The sequence below is a fragment of the Netta rufina genome (genome assembly GCF_964035555.1).
Source record: "Netta rufina genome assembly, chromosome: Z".
Lineage (NCBI taxonomy): Eukaryota > Metazoa > Chordata > Aves > Anseriformes > Anatidae > Netta > Netta rufina.
The window spans coordinates 23,293,114-23,316,061 of record NC_140126.1 but is presented as its reverse complement, the minus strand read 5'-3'; the positions used below and the strand labels follow the sequence as shown (position 1 = coordinate 23,316,061).

The window sequence follows — 22,948 nt, the reverse complement described above, 5'->3', positions numbered from 1 at the left end:
AATTTAAGAGCTCAAGAGCAAGGAGCACTTCTGAAAGCTCATGCTTTAGTGAATATTTTAGTCTGGAAACGCATAATATGGCCTTGGGACTGTGTTTTATACCACAAAATTTCCTGGGCATCTCCAGGAAACCATAACTCCTTGGTGTAAATGTAAGCATGCCAGACATGGAAACACTGATGTCTGGTTCCCAGCCATGCTCTGTTGCAGTAGAGTCAGGCTGCTGCTTTTGTGGTCTCCTCCTGCCCTGCGTCCCTTGAATTTCCTTCTGCATAGTTGGTGAGCCACTTTCAATTACTCGTTAATGGAGCAGACAGGCTGTGCTTCCATCTGAAGGGGGGTGACCTGAAGAAGTGTGAAGATGTGGGTCTACATCCCATCTGGCCAAGGAGGAAGTTGAATGGAGGTCTTCCATTTCTGAAGTGGCACATCATCCTTTGTTTCACTGTTTGAAGCTGTGATTTGGAGTGAGATTCTAATGTTCTGTATTGCCTGTGGGCTGACTTTAGCCAGCCACATGCTTACTACATGGGTTTCTGTGAAGCTTCTCTCTGAGGCTCTCACCTTCACTTGTCTTAGTGAGTCATCCAGACCCTGCAGGACCAGGTGATTCATTTTTAGGCATATGTGTCCTAGATTTTGCTCTGAGTTCTCAACCAGCATCAGCTGGCTATTGCTAGATATGCTGGCACCCATATCATCAGCTCTGTGCACCCACATCAGCACAGCTCTGTGTGCATTACATGCAAAACCCCACACAGGCAGGGGCCATGTGCAGCAGCCATCCCTTGCTGCACCTGGGACAGGCTGCAGAGGAGACAGTAGCCCTGGCCTTAGCTATGCAGCAGTGCTGTGGGATGAAGCAGAGAACATTTTCCCCAAGAGCAGAAAGGAGAGAGAAGGGAGTTTCTAATGCTACCTCCTCCTGGTTATTCTTGAGCTTGTCTGTGTGGAAGATAAGCAAAAGGAGCCAAGTTCTTCACTGATGCTCTTCTGAGAAACCTTTTCCTCCCACTTTTTCTTTCTTCTGATACATCCTTTAGTTTCCCTTCTGGAAACATAGCTGTTTATGCAGTGTGTTTCAGACTAGGTGGACTGAAAAGAGGTCAGAGGCTTTGAAAGCCTGGGCTAGCATGTGTGGGCTTGCAGATGGCACTAGAACTAGGATAGGTCTCTCCTTGGAAAAAATGGGTGTGTAGATGATCCCTAGATAAGAAACAGATTTTGTTTTATGGTTATGCTATATATTTTAAATGCTGCTGTTTGTATTTTGCACAGTTGATGTAAAAAAAAAAAAAAAAAAAGCATAAACACAATTTTCTGCCGTGATTTGTTGTCTGTGCAAGCTCAAAAATATATTGATTTTAGGAAAAAGTGCTAGATTTGATATATGGAAAAGTTCCTTGGTGTATTTTCGATATCAAACTGTGTAATTATTGCATCTCACATTAGTTTCAGCCCAGCCATAAGTATTACATATAGCTGGGGCCCCAAGTCAGCAGTCCAGTCCCAAGTCAGTGCTTGTCAAAACACCCTAATATTTAGCTTCATACCAAAATACCGATGTAAGGAATATGTTTAGTAGCACTTGAGCTAATATTCATTTATTACCCTTAAACTAGAGGCTTTGTGTTTGAAAATGTATGTAGACAGATAAATCTTGCTTTGAATAAAGTCAAGCAAATGGCTCAAGTGAATGACAATCAGCATCACATGATTTAGTCCATGTTGTCTATTGCTTTATTTTAAGGTTCAGCCTCAGTTGAACTTGATGATTGTGTTAAAAAGTAAAGAGGAGAAATTGGTGGGTGAGGCCACCTTTCCAAAAAGTGACACAAGAACTATTGACACAAGAACTATTGACAAGACAAGAGACACAAGAACTGCATGCTTTACCCACAGGTGTGATAGCTTATGTCACACTGCACCACTACGGATGTCTTAGCATGCTGTTAAGCAGGCTCCCTGAAAAATCACAAACTTTAATTACAGTAAAATAAAATAAAATAAATACTTAGCCATGCTGTCATGTTTTGTGTTGCTGAGGCTGTGCACAGCAGCTGGGAAATTACCTCAGCTATCTTCTGTATTATATATTGGGACATCCCTTGTGCTGAATGCTATACTATACATGAAGAAAGAAGTATTGAAATCATGTAATTCAAAGTGTTTTCTTTACCTCCTGGACTTAGATGGTATTTGTATATCCTGGGTTAGCTCTACAGATACAATTAAGGGCTGAACTCTATTGATTTCGGTGAAAGATGGATAAATAATACTTCCTAATAATACTAATAAATAATACTGCCTAATAAATAATACTGCCTAAATACTTCCATGGGTCTGAACCTGAGCTGAGCTATTGCTTCAGCGTAAAAAAAGTTTAATTTGATGTTTCTAAGCCAACAAAATACCAGTTTTGGTAGTTATGATTTTATTTGTTTATTGTGTTTTTCAGAACCTACACAGAAGGAAACTCTTCTCCATCTTGTGATGAAATTAGGCTTGATTGAACTCTCCCAGTTCTTAGCAGCCCAGCCTGGAGGGTCAGTGGCATTAACATTACCTAATGCAGATGGAGCAACACCATTAGATTTGGCTGTACAAAACGGGCACTCCAAACTTGTTGAGGTCTTCACAAAGTGAGTATAATGGTTTGTTGTTTCTCCTGAAAAACTCTTCATCTGTTAAGGGATGTGGGAAGTAATTTTTTTCTCAAAAGACTTGCCTATGATTCTATCTTGTGTTGGTTTCTGTTACTTCTTGTCTTTATTACCACTTCAAGTGGCACTTATTTACAAGTAAAGCAAGATTATGATGTGTATCCTTCATTGCATTTGCAAATCCATTAATAGTGTTAGTATCAACAATGCACTTCTGTGATTTTAAGCTATTGCCATGATTCAGTTAGGGATTATTATTTTTTTCCTTCAGGCTGTTGTGTAAATAGCATCTGACGTTAATTTGTAGCCTTATGAGTTTGTATTCTGGCATTTCATAATTTTGGATTCATGGGAGAGGTAAAAGGAAATTATTAAATAACAAGTACTCCTTTTCCGGGACTTGTTAGAGAACACACCTGTCTGACAGGAGTTTGTTGTGGTTTAACCTGGCAGGCAGCACAGCAACACGCAGCCATTCACTCATTTCCCTGCAGTGGAATGGGAGAGAGAATCAGAAAAAAAAAAGGTAAAACGCTTGGGCTGAGGTAAAGACAGTTTAATAGGACAGAAAAGGAAGGGAGCATAATAATAGTAATTAAATATGTGCATAAAACGAGTGTTGTGCAATGCAGTCACTCACCACCTGCTGACTGATGCCCAGCCAGACCCGGAGCAGTGACAGACCCCCAGGCCCTCTCTCCCTGTTCCTATTGCCTAGCATGATGCCATGTGGTATGGGACACCCCTCTGGCCCCCCAGGGCCAGCTGTCCTGGCTGTGTCCCCTCCCAGCTTCTTGTGCACCCCCAGCCTTCTCACTAGGAGGGCAGCATGGGAAGCTGAAAAGGCCTTGGCTTAGCTGGGCCCAAACCTGCTGCTAACAAGTAAAGGCATCCCTTAAAATGCACATGGAGGGGCACACAGGTGCAGAGACATGACTTTCACAAAGGCCTTGGGTGACTGTGGCCTTTGTAAAGTCTCAGGTTGTAATCAAGGGAGAGGGTAGCACACCCAGCACTGCAGTGATGATTGTGTTTTCACCAGACTTCCTCCAGGCTGACAGATGACTTCAAGGACAAGTGCTTTCTGGCACACCTCAGCTGTCGAGAGTTTCCCTTGCACTGACCTGCAGTTCTGCCTGATGTGTGTGTCTCTCAGTGCGAAATGCTCAGTGCCAGGAGCCCTTCTTACTGCTGGTTTTCTTTGCAAATATGGGGAAATATGCCAGAATTTGAATGCTTTACTTTTTTTTTTTTTCTTAGTGAGGCTTGCTCAGTCCCAGTTCAGTGCAGTGTATAGTTGATGTGAGAATTATGCACATTTCAGTTTGTCTGAAGAAAATACGTGAAAGAGCAGTATGGTACATTATGTTATGAATTGTTTGTAATGTCCAAACAATGCTGTACTCCCTTGAGACACTTTCTGTTTTACTCTCTGTGACGGGATAACAAATCTGCTAGCTGCCAGTCATGTCCTACTGCTATATATGGCAACGGTAACAGGAAAAGGTACTACTGCTAATTGACAGCAATTAGGAGAAATAGGTATTGTCACAGCTTGCTCTCACTGGCTTGTTTTATTAGTGACTAACCACTCACCACTTCTAGAGCAGTCTTTGTTTTTTCCATGCCAATCGCTAGAAGTTTCCTAGTACTGAAAGGAGCCCTTGGTAAGTATTTGTTTGCCCAGCTGTGTTTTCAGTGGATGTTTCAAGCTTTTTTTGCCTCAGGATTTTGCAGTGAGTGTGCTGGGATGCTGGCAGGCCATACTGCAGGGGAGTGGGAACGGTGCTGCGATTGTATTTTCACCCTAGCTGCGCACAGAGCATCTGCCCTGGCTCAAGGAGTGTGTTTTTTCCAGTTCCCAGGGCAGCCGCTCACCTGAAATTTCCAGAGTGGAGATCGGCAAGGATGCCTGCGTGCGCTTTGTTCGTTCGTCATCAGCCCTGACGCTGACATTTGACCACACTGCAAAGCACTTGCTGGAGTCGGACGTGAGGCTCTTCAGAAGATACTTCATGAACAGACCCCTGCTCTGCAAGGTGGGTGCCAGCCCAACTCAGGGCGCTCACAGGTTGTCTTCACACATTTCTTGCTGTGGGCTCTTCAATCTGGATTGTTTTTTTTTGAATAGCCTTCTAGTTGAAGCTGCCTCTTTCACCCATGGCTAGTGTAATGAAGGATTACTGCTGTGGGCTTCCACGGTGTGTAAATGCAGCTCACCGTGTATATGAAGCTGGAGAGAGTGAAAGATTTTGAGAACTTTATCAAAGTTTTGTTTACACTCCAAATTGTTTTTGGTTTGCTGTGGACTTCCTGGTGAATATCTCCCCCTGAAATCTCTGTCTCTTAGATTACATTGCCATTGTATTCATGTTGGTACTTTGAAATATTTAATTTAGTTCCATTTTTCTTTGTACCAGTGTAATGCCTGTGAGCCCTTACCATGTACTGTGAGAAAAATCTCAATATTTTTTTTCAGACAGGATCTTTTGTGAAGCTGTTTCATTTGCGATTGCAATGGCAGACATCCTGTCAATCAGGAGCGCATTTTAGTAAACAAATCATATCCTTTTGTTCCCTATAACCCGATGCCTGATCACCTCATTGCCCAAGTACTACAGGTTCACAAGCTACTCAACGCTCCTCTATACCATATGAGTACATTTTTTTTCTTCAACCCATTAATTTCTCCCTTTTCCTTTTTTTTTTTTTTCTCCTTTTTTTTCCATTTTTATGTTTTGAGAACCTGTGGTCTTTGTTTTACTGCTCTCAAACTGCTCATCCTGTTTTTCTCAAGCTTTTATCTTATTTTGGAACAGTGAGGCCTTCTACTGTCCACTTCTCTAGTTAGCATTTCTCCTTATTATGACTACACAACTACCTTGGAATACAGAAGATTAGTTCTCTACTGCAAAAACACAACTTAGTTTCTCACAGTACCAACCCCAGTGTATTATACACAGCAAGAACGTACAGATTATGGACTTTTGCTGTGGAGGAATTTATGGTGCACTGGGTCTTATTTTGCTGTAAGGTGTCTGGAGCACTACTGTGATACCTTCAGGACAAGCTTAAAATTAAGTAAACAAAGGAGGTTAGGAGTTGGAAACCTGAGTTTTTAAATAGCAGTGCAGGTGCTCACCTATAATTTTGGATTGAGACTGCATGTCTCAATCATAGTTCTAGCTCATGCCATAAAATTAGTTAGCTGAAAAGACACTGAAAATAGTCAGGCTTTTCTCTTTTTCTGGTCTTAAAGTTTAACTTTCCTTTTCCTTGTTTAATTTCAGCATTCCTTATTTTCCTTGAGTCACTTTTGTTATATTATACATGTTCTTATAACTTAGAACATAAGCTACTCGTTAAGTTTAACACAAAAACTTAAAGGTGTGATTTTTTGTACAGCTCTTGTGTATAATCTTGTGTGTTTACTGCCAAGATTTTGATTTGCTCACATACAAAAAAAAAGTTACTCTGTAGCATGCAGAATACCTACAATTTGTGTGGTTTTCCCATGGAAACGGTAGTAAACCCAGTAGCAAAACCAAGACTGTAATGAGGAATGCATTGTTATTTATATCGCTGGCTTTTTCTTAAACTCATCAAATCCATGTTCTTCTTGTGGTATTGGAAATGGAATAAGAAAATGTGCTATGTTAGATGTTTGCACAGCTTTTAGAAACAAAAACTCTTTGAGGTAGCAAAATTATGTACTTTAAGAAAAAAGCCCATCGGCTTTCAGTTGTGCTTTTCCCTTTTGCTCATTCCTGTAGTTGCAGCAGTCTAAATACTTCTTTGTGTGGACCCTATGTCCATCCCAGCATCAGTGTTGTACTTCTTTTATTAAAACAGAAATAAGTCAGAATAATTAGGAAGGTCACAGTGTTTGATTAATTTTCGATAGACCAGGTGCCATCCTGAAATGTCTGTGGGGAGGCAATCAAACTGTCATGTTTAGACTATGTATTATATCCAAAAGATAAAGTAAATTTATTTTTTCTTCTGTTATAAATGACTTGCAGCCCTTAGCTGGATCCAAAGCATAAGGTGGGTGTCAGAGATTTCTAGATATGTAGTTGTTTAAAATAGAGCTAGAATTTACTGCTGTACTTGATCATTCAGCCCCAAGACTGTAAATCTAGTTTATTGTATTTTGAGACTGTATAAATGCCCACATTGTTATTTTCAGTTTGAGTCAGAAAAAGTCATGGACTAAACAGAAAGAGCTTGTGTTGATTATGGTGGCAAGCAGCACTGGATTTGTGTGTGTGAAATGGATGGCTAAGGGAGCAGCAGAAGCTAATTTTCTGTTTATTCATACCAACAAAACCTGATCTTTCTCATTTATGTTTTTCACTCCCTAGCTGTGGCTTCACTTTTCCTTGCAAGTCTAAAAGAGCAATGGAAAAGTTAAAGCAAACAGGATTGTTAGTAAGCTTGAGTTACTTGTGCAGTAATCTTGCCTTCACTGGAAACCCTCAGGGGCTGTGCAATTCAAAAAAGTTTAAACCCACAAGTTTAAACCTCTTTGAGGCAGAAATGGCCCCATGGAGGTAGCAGCATGCATCAGTGAGGCTGCAGGGAGCACATGTGGGTTGGAGGAGGGCATAGGGAGAAAGCAGTGGAAAGGTGAGCTTCTTGGGGTTTGTCTTGCACCTCCAGCAGAGCTGTAACCAGTGGGTAGAGGTGATCGGTTTGCTGGAGACACACAGAAGAAGCATCCTCCACAAGAGAAGAAGAAATCCATGGACTGACATCCACGCATCAAATGGTGTCAGGGTTTAAAAAAAAAAAAAAAAAAAAAAAAAGAGGGCAAAACAGAGTAATTGTCCAAAATGAGTAAGATAATTTACATTTTAAAAGTAACTTTGTAGCCTGGTGTTGGATAGATTTTGTAATTTCTCAAGGAGGAGCTGACTGCAAGGGTTTACTTCTGACAGGTGACTGTAGGAGTAGGAAAGTGTGGGAGCTGAGAAGAATGTAACTGGGCCTACCAAGGGGGAGAAAGAGCTAGAATGATAGTTATGTGGCTTTCGGAGCAATTTGGGTGCAAAATTCAGACATTAAAATAATTCGGTGTCATCTCTAACTTTCTTTCTTGAAATTAAACTACCATGCCGTTATCTGCTTGCTGTTCTGAGAGATGACATATACATGGGAATCCTAGCTGTAGATGGAAAGATTAAAAGCAGTAAAATTGTAGGTGAAAGTAACTACTCAAAATGAGACAGTCTCTCCTCCATTCCCTTTTCTTACATTCTTTGAATGTAATTGATAAAGTAAGTGACTGGACCTGACCACCCCACTTTCATTGACAGTGGAGCAATGCCTGCTGTGTGTGTGAGCGAAGGGTCAGATCAGCAAGGGGTACATGGACTCCTGCTTGCAGGCTGGGTTTGCTATGTAGTCATTGTTTAGTCCTGATTTAGGCTCTTTGTATTTCTTATCAGTAAAAATTGCTCTTTATAGGCATGCTGACAAGGTTAACCAGGCTTCTGGACAGAGCCACTCTAACTAACTGCTGTGCTGCCTTTCTCATAGAGAAGGAAGTTACTGTAAGCAGAGGGTAATTTTCCTCTTGAGAGAGGGAAACTGATAAAATATTCTGTAGAACCTCTATCAAGCGTTTTTAGTATTATGTATAATTTATTTGTTTGCTAGTCTTTGCTTTTGTTTGTAAATTTTTATCTAAATGTCATGGACATCAAATACAGTTACTGTGATTTTGATATGTATTTCTTTTTTATAGAGTATTAATTCAAACCCAGTTGAGACACTGGAAGGTCCAAAAATGCCCTGCAGTACGACAAGCTCTGTAGAAGGTACAGTTTCTTATTCCATAATGTTAAACTCTCTAAAAGTTCTGGAAAGTTGGCATAGATTCACATACTGTTTATTTATTCAGGAAGATCATGTTACATATGACATTAGAAACCTGTAAGTAGGCAACAGTGGAATACACAAATCATACACTATGAGAGATTTGTAAATCATTATACTCCCTACAGAGCATTGTTTTTCCAGTGTAAAATTGAAATTGTTCAAAAAATGTTATGGCATGCATAGTGACTGGAAAGGCCTGAATCAACTTTATTGCAAAAGCCAGAAAAATGTCAGTAGTTTCCAGGAGAGGGCAGTGTTTAACTGAATGAACACTGCAGCCTGAAAATGCCGGTAAAATGAATCAAATTAACAAAGATTTGAGTGGATTACAAAAATGTAACTTCTTGTGCAAACAGTTTTGGGATCCAGGCCAAAAGTCTTCATGTGGCAAAACTCCCATGTATTTCTATTAAACATTCAATGTGCTGTTGGGTGGTTTACCTCCATGAGGGTTGCAGGACTGTACTTTCTAATCAGAGCTCTTTCATTGCCAAGATGCATCTTTGTATGTACTTTAGAGCTGAAAAGAAAATCACAAAGACATTCCTAAGCATCAGAAGTATGGAAGTTGGGATATTTGATGTATGATTGTTAGGAATTAATTAAAAGTTTTTATCCATTTGCTTATGAGGCTGGTGCTGTTTGTTGAGATTAAGTGTCTTGCTAAGAACAGTGGGCGCTCTGAGAGTGTCTGGTCAGGCTAAGTGGCTGCAATGGTGGCAGCCCTGCTGAGAGCAGCATGAATATGAGCACTTGCATGAACCTTTGGCAGGCCCTGGACCGGGCTGGACTGTATTTCCAAGTGGCATCAACTAGAAGTTTTCAGGGAATAGATAAATCAGTGAAACAGTGTAGGTCACAGGTAAAAAGGTAGATTACTGCTGGTTAGTGTTGGAAAAGGAACTTCACATCTAATATATCAGTGTTCAGGCAGCTATTGTCATGCCAGTGGAAGGTAAATTTGCAGAGAAACAATAAATAGCTGTTAGCAGTTGCAAACTATACATCTGTTATTGCAACTGTAAACAGCAGTTTCCTTTACATGGTATGTGGATGGCTTTGATGATGCAGCATGCACATTGACTCAGTATATTTCCTCTGAGGGCCATACTCTGACCAGCATGATCTCTGTACTTCATGGATAGAAAATGAATGGCATGGCATGGTAACATCATATGTAGCACTAGCTAGGGCAATACAACTTCTAGGTGATAATTACTTTGATGTTTTCACCAAAGGCACTTTTTGTTTGGCCTGACTTGGGGCAAGCAGTTAATGAACATCAGTGGGTATTGATTGCCCCAAGAGAGAATCATGAGTTCAGGACGGACTGCATTCTGGTTGGATTTTGGTTGCAGGGCTTCTTGTTTGGGATTCTGGTTGTAAAGATCCTCATATAGAACATATATCATGTCAAGATCTACAAAGATGTTTGAACACCTACCTATTTGCATTTTCAGTGGAAGCTATGTAGTTTCGTGCCTTTATAGATCAGAGTTGTTTTGTGCCTGATTTGGATTTAAAAAAAAATACCTCATTTCAGACAAGAGAAGTATGCCACATTTTAATAGTATCCAATAAACCACACAAACCACTGTGAAACTGGTTTGGTAGTGTCAAACAAATCAGTAGCAAGCTGATCAGACTTGCATTTTTGCATTCTGCGTTGTCTATATGTATACATGGGGAGCCCTTAATTATTATTTTCACATAGATGGATAGATGGGCAGCAGTTTTTTTTGTTTGTTTGTTTGTTTTTAATTTCACATGTTTTGATATTCTCCTCAGTTACAGCATTTCTATCAGCCAGGATTATTTTTTTTTTCCCACCACCTACCACCAAATCTAGATGTTGAAAATTCATTAATGATCAGTACTGGTGACTTGTAGTCTGTGTTATGCTCTCCAGCTCTCCATTGGCAGGCATTCAGGAAACTCAAATAATTTTATTTTTTTGTAGATCTAATTAAAATAATTACCTGTACAACTAAAACTAATATGAAACAATTAATGGAATGTTTTTTACTATGTTCTCAGTTGCATTTAGTGAACTCCTTTGCAAAATGGCTGCTGAGCTTAGGATATAAATTTGGTGTATTAGTGACATGAAAGGATCCCCCCTCATATTTCAGAGCTGCTGCCATTTAGCGAACAAATAACTACTCCTTTCACGGTGGGCCTAAAGTCAAGATCAGCAGTCCTTTAAAACACAGTGCTTTCAGAAGCCCTGAGCTTTTATCTACAAAAGGTTGCTATAGCAGTATGTTGCTTGTTGTGAAATGCAATCAAGTGAAAGTAGTGGGTCAATGTAAGGTGATACTACTAGCTTAGTAGTGAATCTCTCAAAGCAACTTCATTAAATTAAAATACATGGAGTGATACACTATCTGGTAAGGATGAAGAACAAAAGGTGAAGTAGATGGTATTTTGGTTAATTCAGTAGTTTGTGCTTTTTCTCTGTTTTCTGACTGTGAAATTCCATGTCTGTAAGTAGACTGAATGCTGTTATCTGGAGGTATAAGCCATTTGCTTCTGCAAAATAACTTAGCTATAGAGGAAACAGCTTTTCTTCTGAGAATTGTAAGACTGGATGATGATAATAATTGCATCTCAGTATTGTAAAGAAAAATCTGGAAGAACATTGGACATTCATTTTCTGGAAGTGACATTTCAAAAATGCCACTTCTCCCACTGAAGCTTTTAAAGTAAGTTACTGTGATCAGAGTTACAAAAACAAAACAAAACAACTGTGAAGGGACAGGAAGAGCTTGAGGCAGAGCCAGCAATTGGCATGGAGAAGCAGGCAGTGCTTCATGCTACTGGCAGGTGTCGGAGAGCTAGGGTGGCCTGTGCATGTCATCCCTGTGTGAGGATGGATGCAGACACACCTCATGCACAGGACTCTGTCAGTGTTGGAATGCAAGGGAAGACAAATGCAAGGTATGTATTTGACTGTTGCAGCAGGTTCGTTACACAAGGTGAAATAATTAAGAATTAGCAGCTGAGATACTGATCAGCATGAACCCAGGCTTTTGCAGTTCTGACTCACACCAGCATCCCGAGGCTGTGCAGAGCTCAGAGATCACAGGTGCTCTGATTGCACTGGGCTTGTGATTTCCCTTCCCTTCCCTTCCCTTCCCTTCCCTTCCCTTCCCTTCCCTTCCCTTCTTGGAAATACTTGGAATACTAGGAAAGGAGTGAGTTGCCACATAACCTACCATTCTTCAAGGCACTTCCCTAAACCACCCTATATCAGCTGCTGAGTCATGCTTAGTTTAATGATTTGCTGGAGATGGGGAATTGAGAGGGATTTGTGTAGGTGACAGCAGACTTGAACCTCAATTTGAAAGATTCAGTCAAAAAAACCCCACATATTTACCAGCATAACTATGGTGGTATAATTGTTATTATTTAAAATATACCTAGTAAATAATAATGTTCTTGGAAGCCTGGGTGATTCTGGTGTTCATTTGCATTCCTGTAGCCAGATTACTTCTCTTTGCTGTTTCACAATAGTGCTGGAGGCTGTTTGGGCAAAACTTGCAAAGTGTTATGTGTGTGCTGTGTCCTTTCCCACAGTTCTGAGAAGAAACTGTAAAAGAGAGAGTGACAGAAATTATTTTTTTTCCCTTGTATGTGTGTGTGTTTGTGTGAAGATGTGAGGTCTAATTTTGGAAAATACAAGAGACCTCTTTCAGGGAAAGAAACAGATCCCAAATGCTCTGCAGAGTTAGTGCAAAGCACAGAACAAGAAACAGTGGTGTTTGAACACTTTGGCGGCTCATCAGCATCTGCCCGACAAGTCACCATGTTTTCCTAGCCTTTGGTTTCAATAGCTTGTTCATAACTGTCCCATGACAATAACATAGCACTTGTTGTGCATCTAGCCTGCCTGCTGCCCACAGGAATGCTGTTTTAGGGGGATGCATGGGCTGCACAAGTCCATTGTTTTGGCTTGCCTGCATGTTTGTGTGCTCGTTGTTCCCCCTCCTATCTGAAAGAGAAGAGAGACCAGCAGCAGAAGCCAAAGCAGATCCAAACTGCATTCGCTTGCTCTTAAAGGCAGGAATCTTTGCTTTTGCAGGTCCTGTGAACTTGACATCTGATGAATTGTCCCAGGATGATATGAAGGTACAGATTTCTCCTTATACAAATAGCTAAGCTCCCTGTAGGCTCAGGGGCAGCAACCTTTGCTTGGCTATCTGAGGATCTCTCAGAACTAACAAATAAGGTGACTAATGCCTGCCAGCCAACATTTCCTGTCCATTCCTATCCTGTAGGAATAGCTATGTGTGCAGATGATTATCATTTGAAGGAACCTGTTATGTGGTTGTGGGCCGGGAAGCTGGGTCACAGAAGCAAGCTCTGCTTTTGGACCAGAAAACTCTTGTGTTTGTGGCCATCCTGAGTGCCTTCAGGCAGCCTGCAGCTCAGCTGCTGGTCTGTGGGGTCAAAACCTGTCTCCTGTGAGCACCTGCTTCATCCTTGGGATGGCATGGTCTGCTACACCTGAAGGAGACTTCTTGGTTAACTGTGAGTTTTCAACTGGGAAAAAATGTTTGCTGTAGAAAAGATAACAGTTCCCATTGTCTTTTACATGGAGGTCTCAAACAGCTTTTGTGGAGGAAAAATATTTTTGAGAAATCACATTCTGTTTTTCTTTTTTTTTTTTTTTTTTTTTATTGACACCTTTTTAAGCCAGAAGTTTATATTCGATTATTAACTCAAATGGGTGTGAAGTTAAATTATTTAGGTCGACAGAAACAAAATCTGGCAAATCTGGTAAAGGTATTATCTTTTGCATAGTTAGTGACTTTTGATTTTAAATAACATTTGAATTTTGGGAATGTTGTTAGGCTGCCACTGCTATTACACCCTGATTTTGAATGTGCTCACCCCCTTAGTTCTTTTAAGTTCCAGCTCTAAAGAAGATTGACCATTCCTTTGAGATTGCAATCTGTGTCATCTCAAAATCATATCTCTGCAGTGTGCATGAATTTCTGAGTCTATGCTGATAATGTCTGTTGGGGCAGACTGTGGTAGCTCACAAATCATGCTGTGGGGTAGAAGTTTCTGGTACTGTGTTGACTGTTTCTTGTTTTGTGGTGGGGAAAGTCTGTAGTTCACTTTATAGAGAATGAGCTGGCTTACACTACTGCTATAGGCATGAACAGCTCAGGCATTAGAGGAGCCCTCTCAGAAATGTCTCTTTCCTCCCAAGCACTCTACTGGCTACTCTGGGCACAGTTAAACTTCTTAAGGAAGAAAACTGGAGTTTGCATGTCAAGAGAGTTTGATCTCTTCTTTGACTATGAGTTTGAGTCCACCGGGTCAGCCTTATAATTCATTTTCGTATCAGTCTGGGAGAGGCATTCTCTATCCGTTGCCTTCATTAAAATGACTAAAATGAAGTGACTGCTGCTTGATTTTATTTGAACTGAATTCAGAAAGCCTGAAGCACAGCTTGTAACTAAGCACAAATGTAACTATTAATCTTAGAAGATCTAGCTAAAGTTTTCTGTTTCTAGCCTTTCCGAGATGCTGTGGTTCCTTCTAATGAAAATGAAGATCATGTCCTCTTGGGCATAGGTAAGAAATAATTAATCATTTTGACTTCCAAAAAGCTGTTGGTATGTATTCTGATGCCATAAGGCAGTGTCTTTTAAAAATGTAAATATCAATTATATTGCAACATAGCTTGGCAAAAGATCAAATGAGTTATGTCTATGTCAAAGGGAGAACCTCTTTCAAAATGCTTCTAGTGTACATACACAATGCATCCAACAGTATCATGTTATCCTAGGATTTTTCAGCAGAATATAAACTGTTGTAGGAATAAGAAGCTTGAAAACGATTTCTGATCGTTTCTGATTTTCTGATTGATTTCCAACATATGTGACTGTAGATTAAATGAAGCAAGTGGAAATGTTTAGATGTAACAGTGCAAAGTGCATTGTAGGGCCAGAAGGAGAATATAGCCAACTACATTAAGACAGTGCATTTAGAGAATGAAAATCAAATGGAAAGGTGAGTATTGTCAAGTTTAGGGAAAGCTCCAAGTGGAAAGTGCAACCATGGTTGCATACAAAGCAGAGCAAGGAGGAGGAAGACAAGTAGCTGAGCTCTGCCTGTGGGAACTGCTGTGCCAGGCAAAGGCTTGCCTGTGGTCCATTGCTGAGCTCAGGATGGCGGAGCCCAGATGGCTGCATTCAGACCACTTGTGTGCAGGCTCTGGTGGCTACAAAACCACCAGTTGCTCTGTGTGTGTGCAAAGGGGGGGTGGGGGATGTGCATGCATGAATGGAGGCATTATATGTTAGGGAGAAATGAGCTGGCATAAACTCAGAGACATGGTTGTAAGATAAGAAAGCAGCAGATTATTTTAATAATCTCTCATTAAAATCATCATCTAGTTCTCAATTTTTCTAGTTGTTGTTAGGTCAAATGCCTGTACTGCAGCAAATCCAAATGCTTGTCTTGCTCTTCCATCCAAGCGATATGGGAGCTGCATAAGGAAATTGGGACTAATAGCAAAAATATTAATATGCATGGTTATACTGGCTTTAATACTTTTGTTAATAGCACAGAATAGCAGTCCTTGTCTTGCACAAAAATGCAGTGCATGTGCTTGCAATGTTACTTGCCACATGATCAAATCGTTTCTGTCAAGGAAGACCAAAATGTTGGGCTGCGTCTCAATGTAGGAGGGTGTGGAGCCATTGGGGAGTGATTATGGTTTGCTAATCTGAAGCCACATCTGCTCCAGTCTAAGTTCCAGTTACACCATCTGGAACGAGCAGAAGGTAGCTGAAAAGCTGCATAGTGGAAATTCTCCACCCTGAAATTATAGCTGATATTTTTTTCTTACCCCTGAAATGAGTTTTCCTTCTAAGTCATCATTTGCATAGGGCTGGATGTGACAGCAGGAACAGAAGCCAGGCTCTCTGGCTTCAGAACAGTTCCCTCTCCTCTCTGAAGCTTGGATGGGCAGCTGCCAGCAGATCGTGGGTCCCCTGCAAGAAGCAAGCAAGAGACTTTGGCTGTGGTTCATACTGCTAGATAGGAATGGTAGATTCTTAAAGGAGCTTCCAGGTGAAAAAACGGTGTACTTGCATACAGCTTGGAACAAGATTTAGGTGCTTAATATTTGATTTTACCTTATTTTCTTAGGCATCTTATTCATTTACAATAATAAATTATAAATACGTAGATAAATGTGTACATGCACATATCATATACATGTGAACATATAAAGCTTTTGTCCTGAGCACATGCTTAGCTTATATTAAAATCAGAAATATTACCTATTGTACCTCCTGTCTGAAAATGAACCTTCTCTCTCTTCACTAAATTGTAATCACCATGTAATGCATCTAAGAGGTTGACTTATATGTGGAGAAGCTGCAGTGAAGTCTATTCTACTTGTTTTAGAACAGACATCAGTAAATCACTGTAACTGAAAATGTGCTCACTCTGTGAAGACTGGAGCATGGTCTCACTACTATGTGGGTCTTGAGCTCTCCTTACCCATCTCCCATCTCTGACTACTGAACTCAGCTGAAATTCAGCTTGTAGTGCTGACATTTGATGGGTTTTTGCCATTGACCTTACCAGAGCCTGGAAGGCCTCCCATCAGCATTTTGTGTGAGAGGTGATGGGGTTGAAGTGCAAGCTGGGGTTTAAGGGTGCTCTTGGATGTGCACTAAAAGGTGAAGGTAGGGAGGGAAAGGGATGAAATTAGGGTTTAGTGACAACCAAAAATTTATAAGTTGGCTTAAGCTGGTTTTATGGGTTTCTTTGAATATAAAAAACAGTATATGTTCTAACCTGACTCACATAACCATATTGCTAAATGTCAGTTTTATTACCCTGAATTGTTTTAAACTACTTTTAAAAAAATAATTGTTTGCCTGGCATTGTTTTTAAATGGCAACTCTTTTGGCAGGAAGAGCACACAGTGGGGAATAAGAAGAGAAATGGAAACGGTTGTCAGTGGGGGAGAGGAAGAGGGAAAACAGCTAGGGGGGGTTGAGTGAAGAAGAATGAATAGAAACAAGCAAACTCTGGAATCTCACTAGGAAGTTGGATGTGTAAATCAAAGAGGACTTCTAAGAGCAAGAACACCAGTACTCTTTGAATGGGTTTCTTTGAATGGGATGTAAGTTATTCTACTTCTGCATCTCACTCTTTTTCCACGTGGTTTGAGAAGCTTTTCCAAAAATTGGTCTAAGCATGGTGGGTCCTGGAGGGGTTCTCCTGTTCATGCAGTCTGTCTTCCCTCCACCCTGCCATTTCAAATGTATTGACTGATGTGTTTCTTTCTCCTCACCTAACAAAGTTTTGGGAGTATCTTGCAAGGGTGCTCACAGCAGTCAGTAGGGTACTAAAAGGATGCCAACTCTTCTTGCTCCTTGTCTTCATCTTTGGTTTGGGACCTGGCTGCCTCAGGCACTGTTTGATTCTCAGAGTTCAACTCCAAAAATTGTTCCCCTTGGCCTCTGCTGAGCAAGAGGCACCACATTGTCCAGAATTGAGGGAAGAGGCCCTGGGGTCCCACCCTGATGTGTACTGGGGAGGTGAGGAACACACATGGGAAGCCATGTGAACTACATATGTTTTTTCTTCGGGTGAAGTGGGTTTGTCATATTCAAGAATTTTAAAAACAGGAGTAAACTGTGGGGCACAAGAGAAAGCTAAACCAGGACGAACAGTGGATGGCGTAGAGACACCTGAATTCAGTGATAATCACACCTGGCAGTCTTCTTTCCTCCACTGATCTCTCTCTCTCTCTCAGAAGTTGCTAAAGATGTATTTTGTGTTTTAAAAAAATAGAACACAAAGGCTTTTTTCAGTGAAAGAAACACACTGGAAAGATTGAGAGAGGAAAAACAATATCCAGTTGGGGAGAGTGAATGAAAGAAACAAAAAGGGAAGCAAGAAAATAAAGGATTTTATTTTTTTTTTTTCTGTCAATATTAAGCGTATGTATTATTGCCAAGCATTGTCATCCTCAAGAGTCAGCAGCCCTGTACTTTCTGGGAGAGAGTCTAGGAGGTGACAGCTGAATGCTGTTACTGTTGGGCATGTGACGGTGTTAGCAGGGCATGTGTTTTTAAAGAGTTATAATTCCTTCCTGTTTTGTATAGCTGGTTTGGAAAGAGGATGTTCACAAGGCCATTTATAAAGCTGCAAAAGTTTCTCTTTTCCAACAAGAAAAATCTAACCTTCAGTTTTTCTTCTAAGGAAATATAACTTCAGGAAGGCAGGATGATGATAAATTTTCAAAATATTTTCCCTGTTCTCCTAGTTACAGTGCCAGTGACCTACTGGTGTCTGCCTAATCTAGTCTGTTTGCTCTGCCAGTGGTGAAAGGGTATTGCAAGCCAGGTTTTGCACTTTGAGAGATAAAAATACTGATGCCAAATTTTGGCGGTTCTCTGTATGTGATCAGGCAGCTGTGAAACGTTTTTAGTAGAGTCTGTCCTTTGATTTTCATGGTTCCACAGAAATCCTAGTTTAACCGCAGATCAGTTTAAGGAACAGAACACAATGATCTTCTTCTCTGTGTAAACCAGAAGGGCTTCACTGTAATCTGCAGAGAATCTGGTTTCAATGTTGCTGTTTTGTTCTTTTTTCAATTAGATTTCCTTACTGTGGTTGGTAAGACTTAAAAAGTTTTTTGTTTTGCTTAAATACAAAAAAGCATGGTTCTACTGTCTAGAGTCCCTCCTTGACACAGTTTTTGCTGGGTCTGTAAAATGATTGATTCTTCTACTGATTGGGGTTAACTTTTTCACTCCGTGTTTTTTTTTTTTTTTTTTTCCCCTTCAATGGGGAGAAGAATATTTACATTTGGAACTATTCTGAGTCAAATGTACCTGTTTTGAGATTGGAACCGCAGGAGGTAATTTTATGGTTATTGACAGATAAAAGTGAAAGTTGTATGTCGTGTTGCCTATTCGAGACAGTTACGAGAATCCTATGATTAATGCTAGGCAGATCTTTTGTGTTTGCAGTCCTTGCATGGCAGCACCCAATCTGGTCTTCCCCTTTTCTATGCTTGGGGAGAAGCTGGGTGATCCGGCCCTTGTATCTGCAGACCTTTACTTCAGTTTCTGTTCTGTTATGGATTTACAACATGACCTTGGGCATGCCAATTATCTTTTCCCTGTATCTGTTATTCATCAGAAGTAAGGGAGACCATGAAGAATAAGATGAGAAAGAGGCACTGAAATACTTAAATGATTGGAGATGTGCTGAAGAAGTTCAGGAAGATGGATTTGCAGTGGAAGGAGGCTTTTTTTTTTTTTTAAAGACAGTTTTTTTTTTTTTGGAAATGTGACGGGTTTCAAAATTGCAGAGAAAAATACTAGCTGAAGAAAACTGCAGAATTATTGATGCAGCTGTCTTTTAATGACTGTGGCATTTATACTGTGCCCTTTTTCACTGAAGTTCTCAGATCTTTATGGTGCTTCTTTTACTGAGCAAAACCTTTGCGTAGTTTCTTGCACCTTGCAGAACAGACACTTAACCTGGATCTGGTCTGTCAGAACCCTTCCAGAAACAACCTTTAAACAACATATAGCTGACTTTTTGTTGTTGTTCGTTGCGTTAGATAAAACATTTTCATGTTTGTTTAAACTGTCTATAAACAACTGAGTGTTGAAGATAGCTGAATAGTTGAGAGCTAAAGAAGATGTGGGAAGGAAAATCTTCCTGGGATGTAAGCCTCAACTGAGCTTAATTAAAAAGCTGTGGAGAAATCTGGAAGAAGAAGCATTAAGCAGTAAAACAAGCCTGTTCTTGTTTCTTGGAGTTTCCTCCACTCTTCATTTTCTGAGACATTATAATTCAAGTTAACCTCAAAAGGAAGACAGAAAGAAAAATGAACAAGCTACAAACATGTGCTGTCTGGCTTCCCAGAACTTGTCCTCCTCCTCTGCCTAAAATCCAAAACAAATTTGCTCAACAAAATAATCCTTCAAAAAGAGGCTCTTTTTTCTGATGTTTAAATAAGCTCTTTCGCCTGTCTTCTGCCCAGTCTCATTTCACACTAACGTAAATAAACAATCTGGGATATATCTAATGTCAAGCTACTCTTTAAATATGAAATGTATTCCAGAACTATATTGTGAAGAGAACAGTTGCAGTCTTGAAAATGCACAAATGATCACATTTCTCAGCTTTCCTCCTCCTTGAGAAGCAGCCCTTCCCTTGAAATCTTCCCTGAAACATGGAAAATTGAATGTTTAATGAATCGGGTCTTTGGTGAACTTTTTGGCTGCTCAGGTTGCCAGTGTAATTGTAGACTCAACAACCAAGTCATTGGCAAAACTTCAGTATGAGTGAGGTCCAATTCAAACTTTGGTGTGCTTTCATGTACGGCCACGTGTGTTGTCTGCATTACTGGGACTTGCACAGGACTTTGTGGAGCAGAAACCAGGAAGAAATTTCTGTTTATCCTAGCCCTTAATTCTCAAGCATTTGCAAATAAACTCAGGAGACCTTTTCATCAAGATATGAGACAAAGAGCAATGAGCTTTCTGTCCACAGTTGGACTGCATATCCCAGCTACCCTTTTGATGTGAGTAGATGCTGGACAAGGAGAGCATTTAGTCAAATTATTTCACTATGTACGTTGCTGGAACAGCTTAGTGGTTGTTTCAGGAGTCAGGGCATACTGACCGCTGTCACATGAAAGTAGTATTAATGAGCTAGTTACCCAAACTGAAATTGTTATCCTAAACAACCAGGTGAATATATACATATATATATATATTTAAAAAAAGAAAGCATATCTTATCAATATATATATTATCTACATATATATTATATACATATCAATATATATTATTATTACACACATATATAAAATATATAACATATATTGTAGGTATTTTATATATATGTATATATATGTGTATGTATGTATATATATATATATATATATATATATATATATAATTTTTTTTTTTAAAAAAAAAAGGAAAGCATATCCAGTGAGTCATGAACCAGATTTCAGAAAGCTCTGGATCTGAAGAACACTGTGAAACCATAATATCAGTACAGTAAACTGGCCAATGCATTTGGGACAAAGCCTGAAATAATGCTTTTTGTCCAGTGGCTCTTTGGAGCTAGAATGACTCAGGGTTGAGCAGAGGTAGCGCTTTGCCTCAGTTTTGTAAGCGCTGAGCTCTTCTTCATCCCAGTCTCTTGGGTGTTATCCAAAGATTTTGCAGTACTAGTATTGTTTATGCAAACCTGGTTCTCTTGTATTCTTAAAGGTGAATTGCTCCTTTAGTTTAGCAAAGAAATACGAAGCAGTTGCTTTTCAAAGGGAAGATAAGTATTACCAGTAGATCTTTGTGGAATGATGCACCTTTCATTGACTGTCATAAACATGGTATTTTTAACATGAAAACATTATTCTCATTAAATCCATTCTAACTGAAGTTGTCTTTATTGTTTCAAAGAAAAAATGTGCAGAACAGCCTTAAAAAATAATTTTATAATTCACATTGTAATTAGAAATACACCTGCAAGTGAGTAGCTGAAGAGTTAGATAAAAAATGTAGATGTTATGGCCTCCTTCAGTCTGGATCATTTACGACACTGTGAGTCTATGTGCACTGTCTGGAGTTAGTAAAAGGATATATCCCTGGGGAAATAAATGCAATGGAACATAAAAATGCTTGGATTGGCAATCTAGCTTAAAGTGAACCAGAATGCAGTGCACGCAAATTGGCTCTGCTTCTTCTGTTGTCTGCTGTGACGTGAGTGCTTCAGTAAACTCTTATTTGTGTACAACAGCATTTTTAGAGACAGGTCAGGTGGCCTGCCACTCTCACTGGGGTCTCTGTGAAGCTGTAGCATCTTGGTTCATCGTCAGACTACTGCGCAAGAAATTGCACAAAAAAATAAAAGAAAAAATCAACCCAAATTTATAGCACCACATCTTTATGTTTTATTTATGAAAGGTGGAGAATGCTTGCAAGTATTTCATGTAGGAGATGAGAGGACTGAGGGCTCAGGGCCATTTAATCTTATCTCAGGATTTACTTGGCTTTGATATTTACCTTCACCTAGGGCTTTTCTAGTAGAGAAAAATCTGCCTCTGTAAATGGTGGTGAGAGGAAGAGGCTCCATAATGATAAACAATGATGATCTTTCACAAGGCTGTTGCTAGCACTAACCTTTAGCATTGGTGGGGCTGAAACAGTGAAAAGCATGTGTGTTTGCTGACAAATGTGTGCAGTACAGGAAGGTTGTAATTCCCACTTCCTCTCCAGTACTTTTCCCCTTCCCTGCAGTATTCCCCTTGACGGTGACATGGGACAGGGAGTTTTGAATGCAGTTTCAATGAAAGAGACAGGTTCTACCAAATACTGTCAAAATTTGGGCAGTGATGATGGCCAGTGAATGCTGCTTGAATCTTTTTGTGATCCACTGCTATGCAGTTTAAATTCCAAGTTGTTTTGTTGCTAGTGGGAGACCTTCTCAGATCTCCTCTGCTTGTGCACAAAGAAAGGAAATAAATACATCAGAAAAGACAGTTCTCTAAACTGAATGAATGAATCATCCATTGGAAGCTCAGCAGTAAGAAAGATCATAAAAACGAATTGGGGAGGTCATCTGCCAAGATCTTAAGGATCTGGACTTTGTTCTATGTTTTTCAGTGTATTCGTCAATGATTTGGGAAAGGGAGATGGGGAGAAGAGAGATGTGGCAAAGTTTTCTGACAATTCCAGTATAAACTTCTATAAAAAAGACCCAGGTGTTTGGCAGAGAAGAGAGGTGGTAAAGATTTTTTATTTTTTTTTCATGACAAGCTGTCTTATGGGAACTGTGATGCTGTTGCTGACAGTGATCTTCACAGTCACCATATAATTGCTGTGGGCAGGTGGAAAGAACATTTGGGTTGGGGTGTGCTTGGTGTGTGGGAACTGGCTGGTAGCACTTTGCTTTCAGTCACATTTAATTCACATTTGCTGAATTTTCAAAACAGCGATTACTGTCAGGTAATGTAGATATTTTGTCCAGGTACATTGGCAGGTCCTTTCTGTGACCTTAGACAAACAATGGAGTGAAGATGGTAGAAAAGTCACATGGACCTGTGGGTCACAGAGGTTGGTGGAGAAAAGCATGTAGCCTTTTCTATGCTATCTTTCCTTGTCAAAGTCTTCTCCACAGTTTTGGGAAATGAACTCTGCTGGTCCTGGGACAGAATGAAGCTGGCGGAAATCAGCTTTGTCCCTAATGTTGGTGAGGACTGCTCAGAGCAAACCGGGGAGGGCATTTCTGTCAAAACCATTGCTCATGCAGTTCTCAACACCCACACCCTATGTCGACCATCACCGATCCTGTTTCTGGGGTCATTAGCCCCGTAGATCTGTTCTCCATCT

At 40.1% G+C, this 22,948-nt stretch overlaps 1 protein-coding gene across 1 annotated transcript in view; it reads left to right on the top strand.

Moving 5' to 3' along the window:
- Positions 1 to 22,948, top strand: part of ARHGEF28 (Rho guanine nucleotide exchange factor 28) — a 128,850-nt gene that overhangs the window by 41,737 nt on the left and 64,165 nt on the right. The window contains exons 5-9 of the mRNA XM_084305513.1: positions 2,459 to 2,642; positions 4,522 to 4,702; positions 8,413 to 8,485; positions 12,631 to 12,677; positions 14,075 to 14,135. Coding sequence (XP_084161639.1) covers positions 2,459 to 2,642; positions 4,522 to 4,702; positions 8,413 to 8,485; positions 12,631 to 12,677; positions 14,075 to 14,135 — 546 coding nt within the window. The remainder of the gene's footprint in view (positions 1 to 2,458; positions 2,643 to 4,521; positions 4,703 to 8,412; positions 8,486 to 12,630; positions 12,678 to 14,074; positions 14,136 to 22,948) is intronic.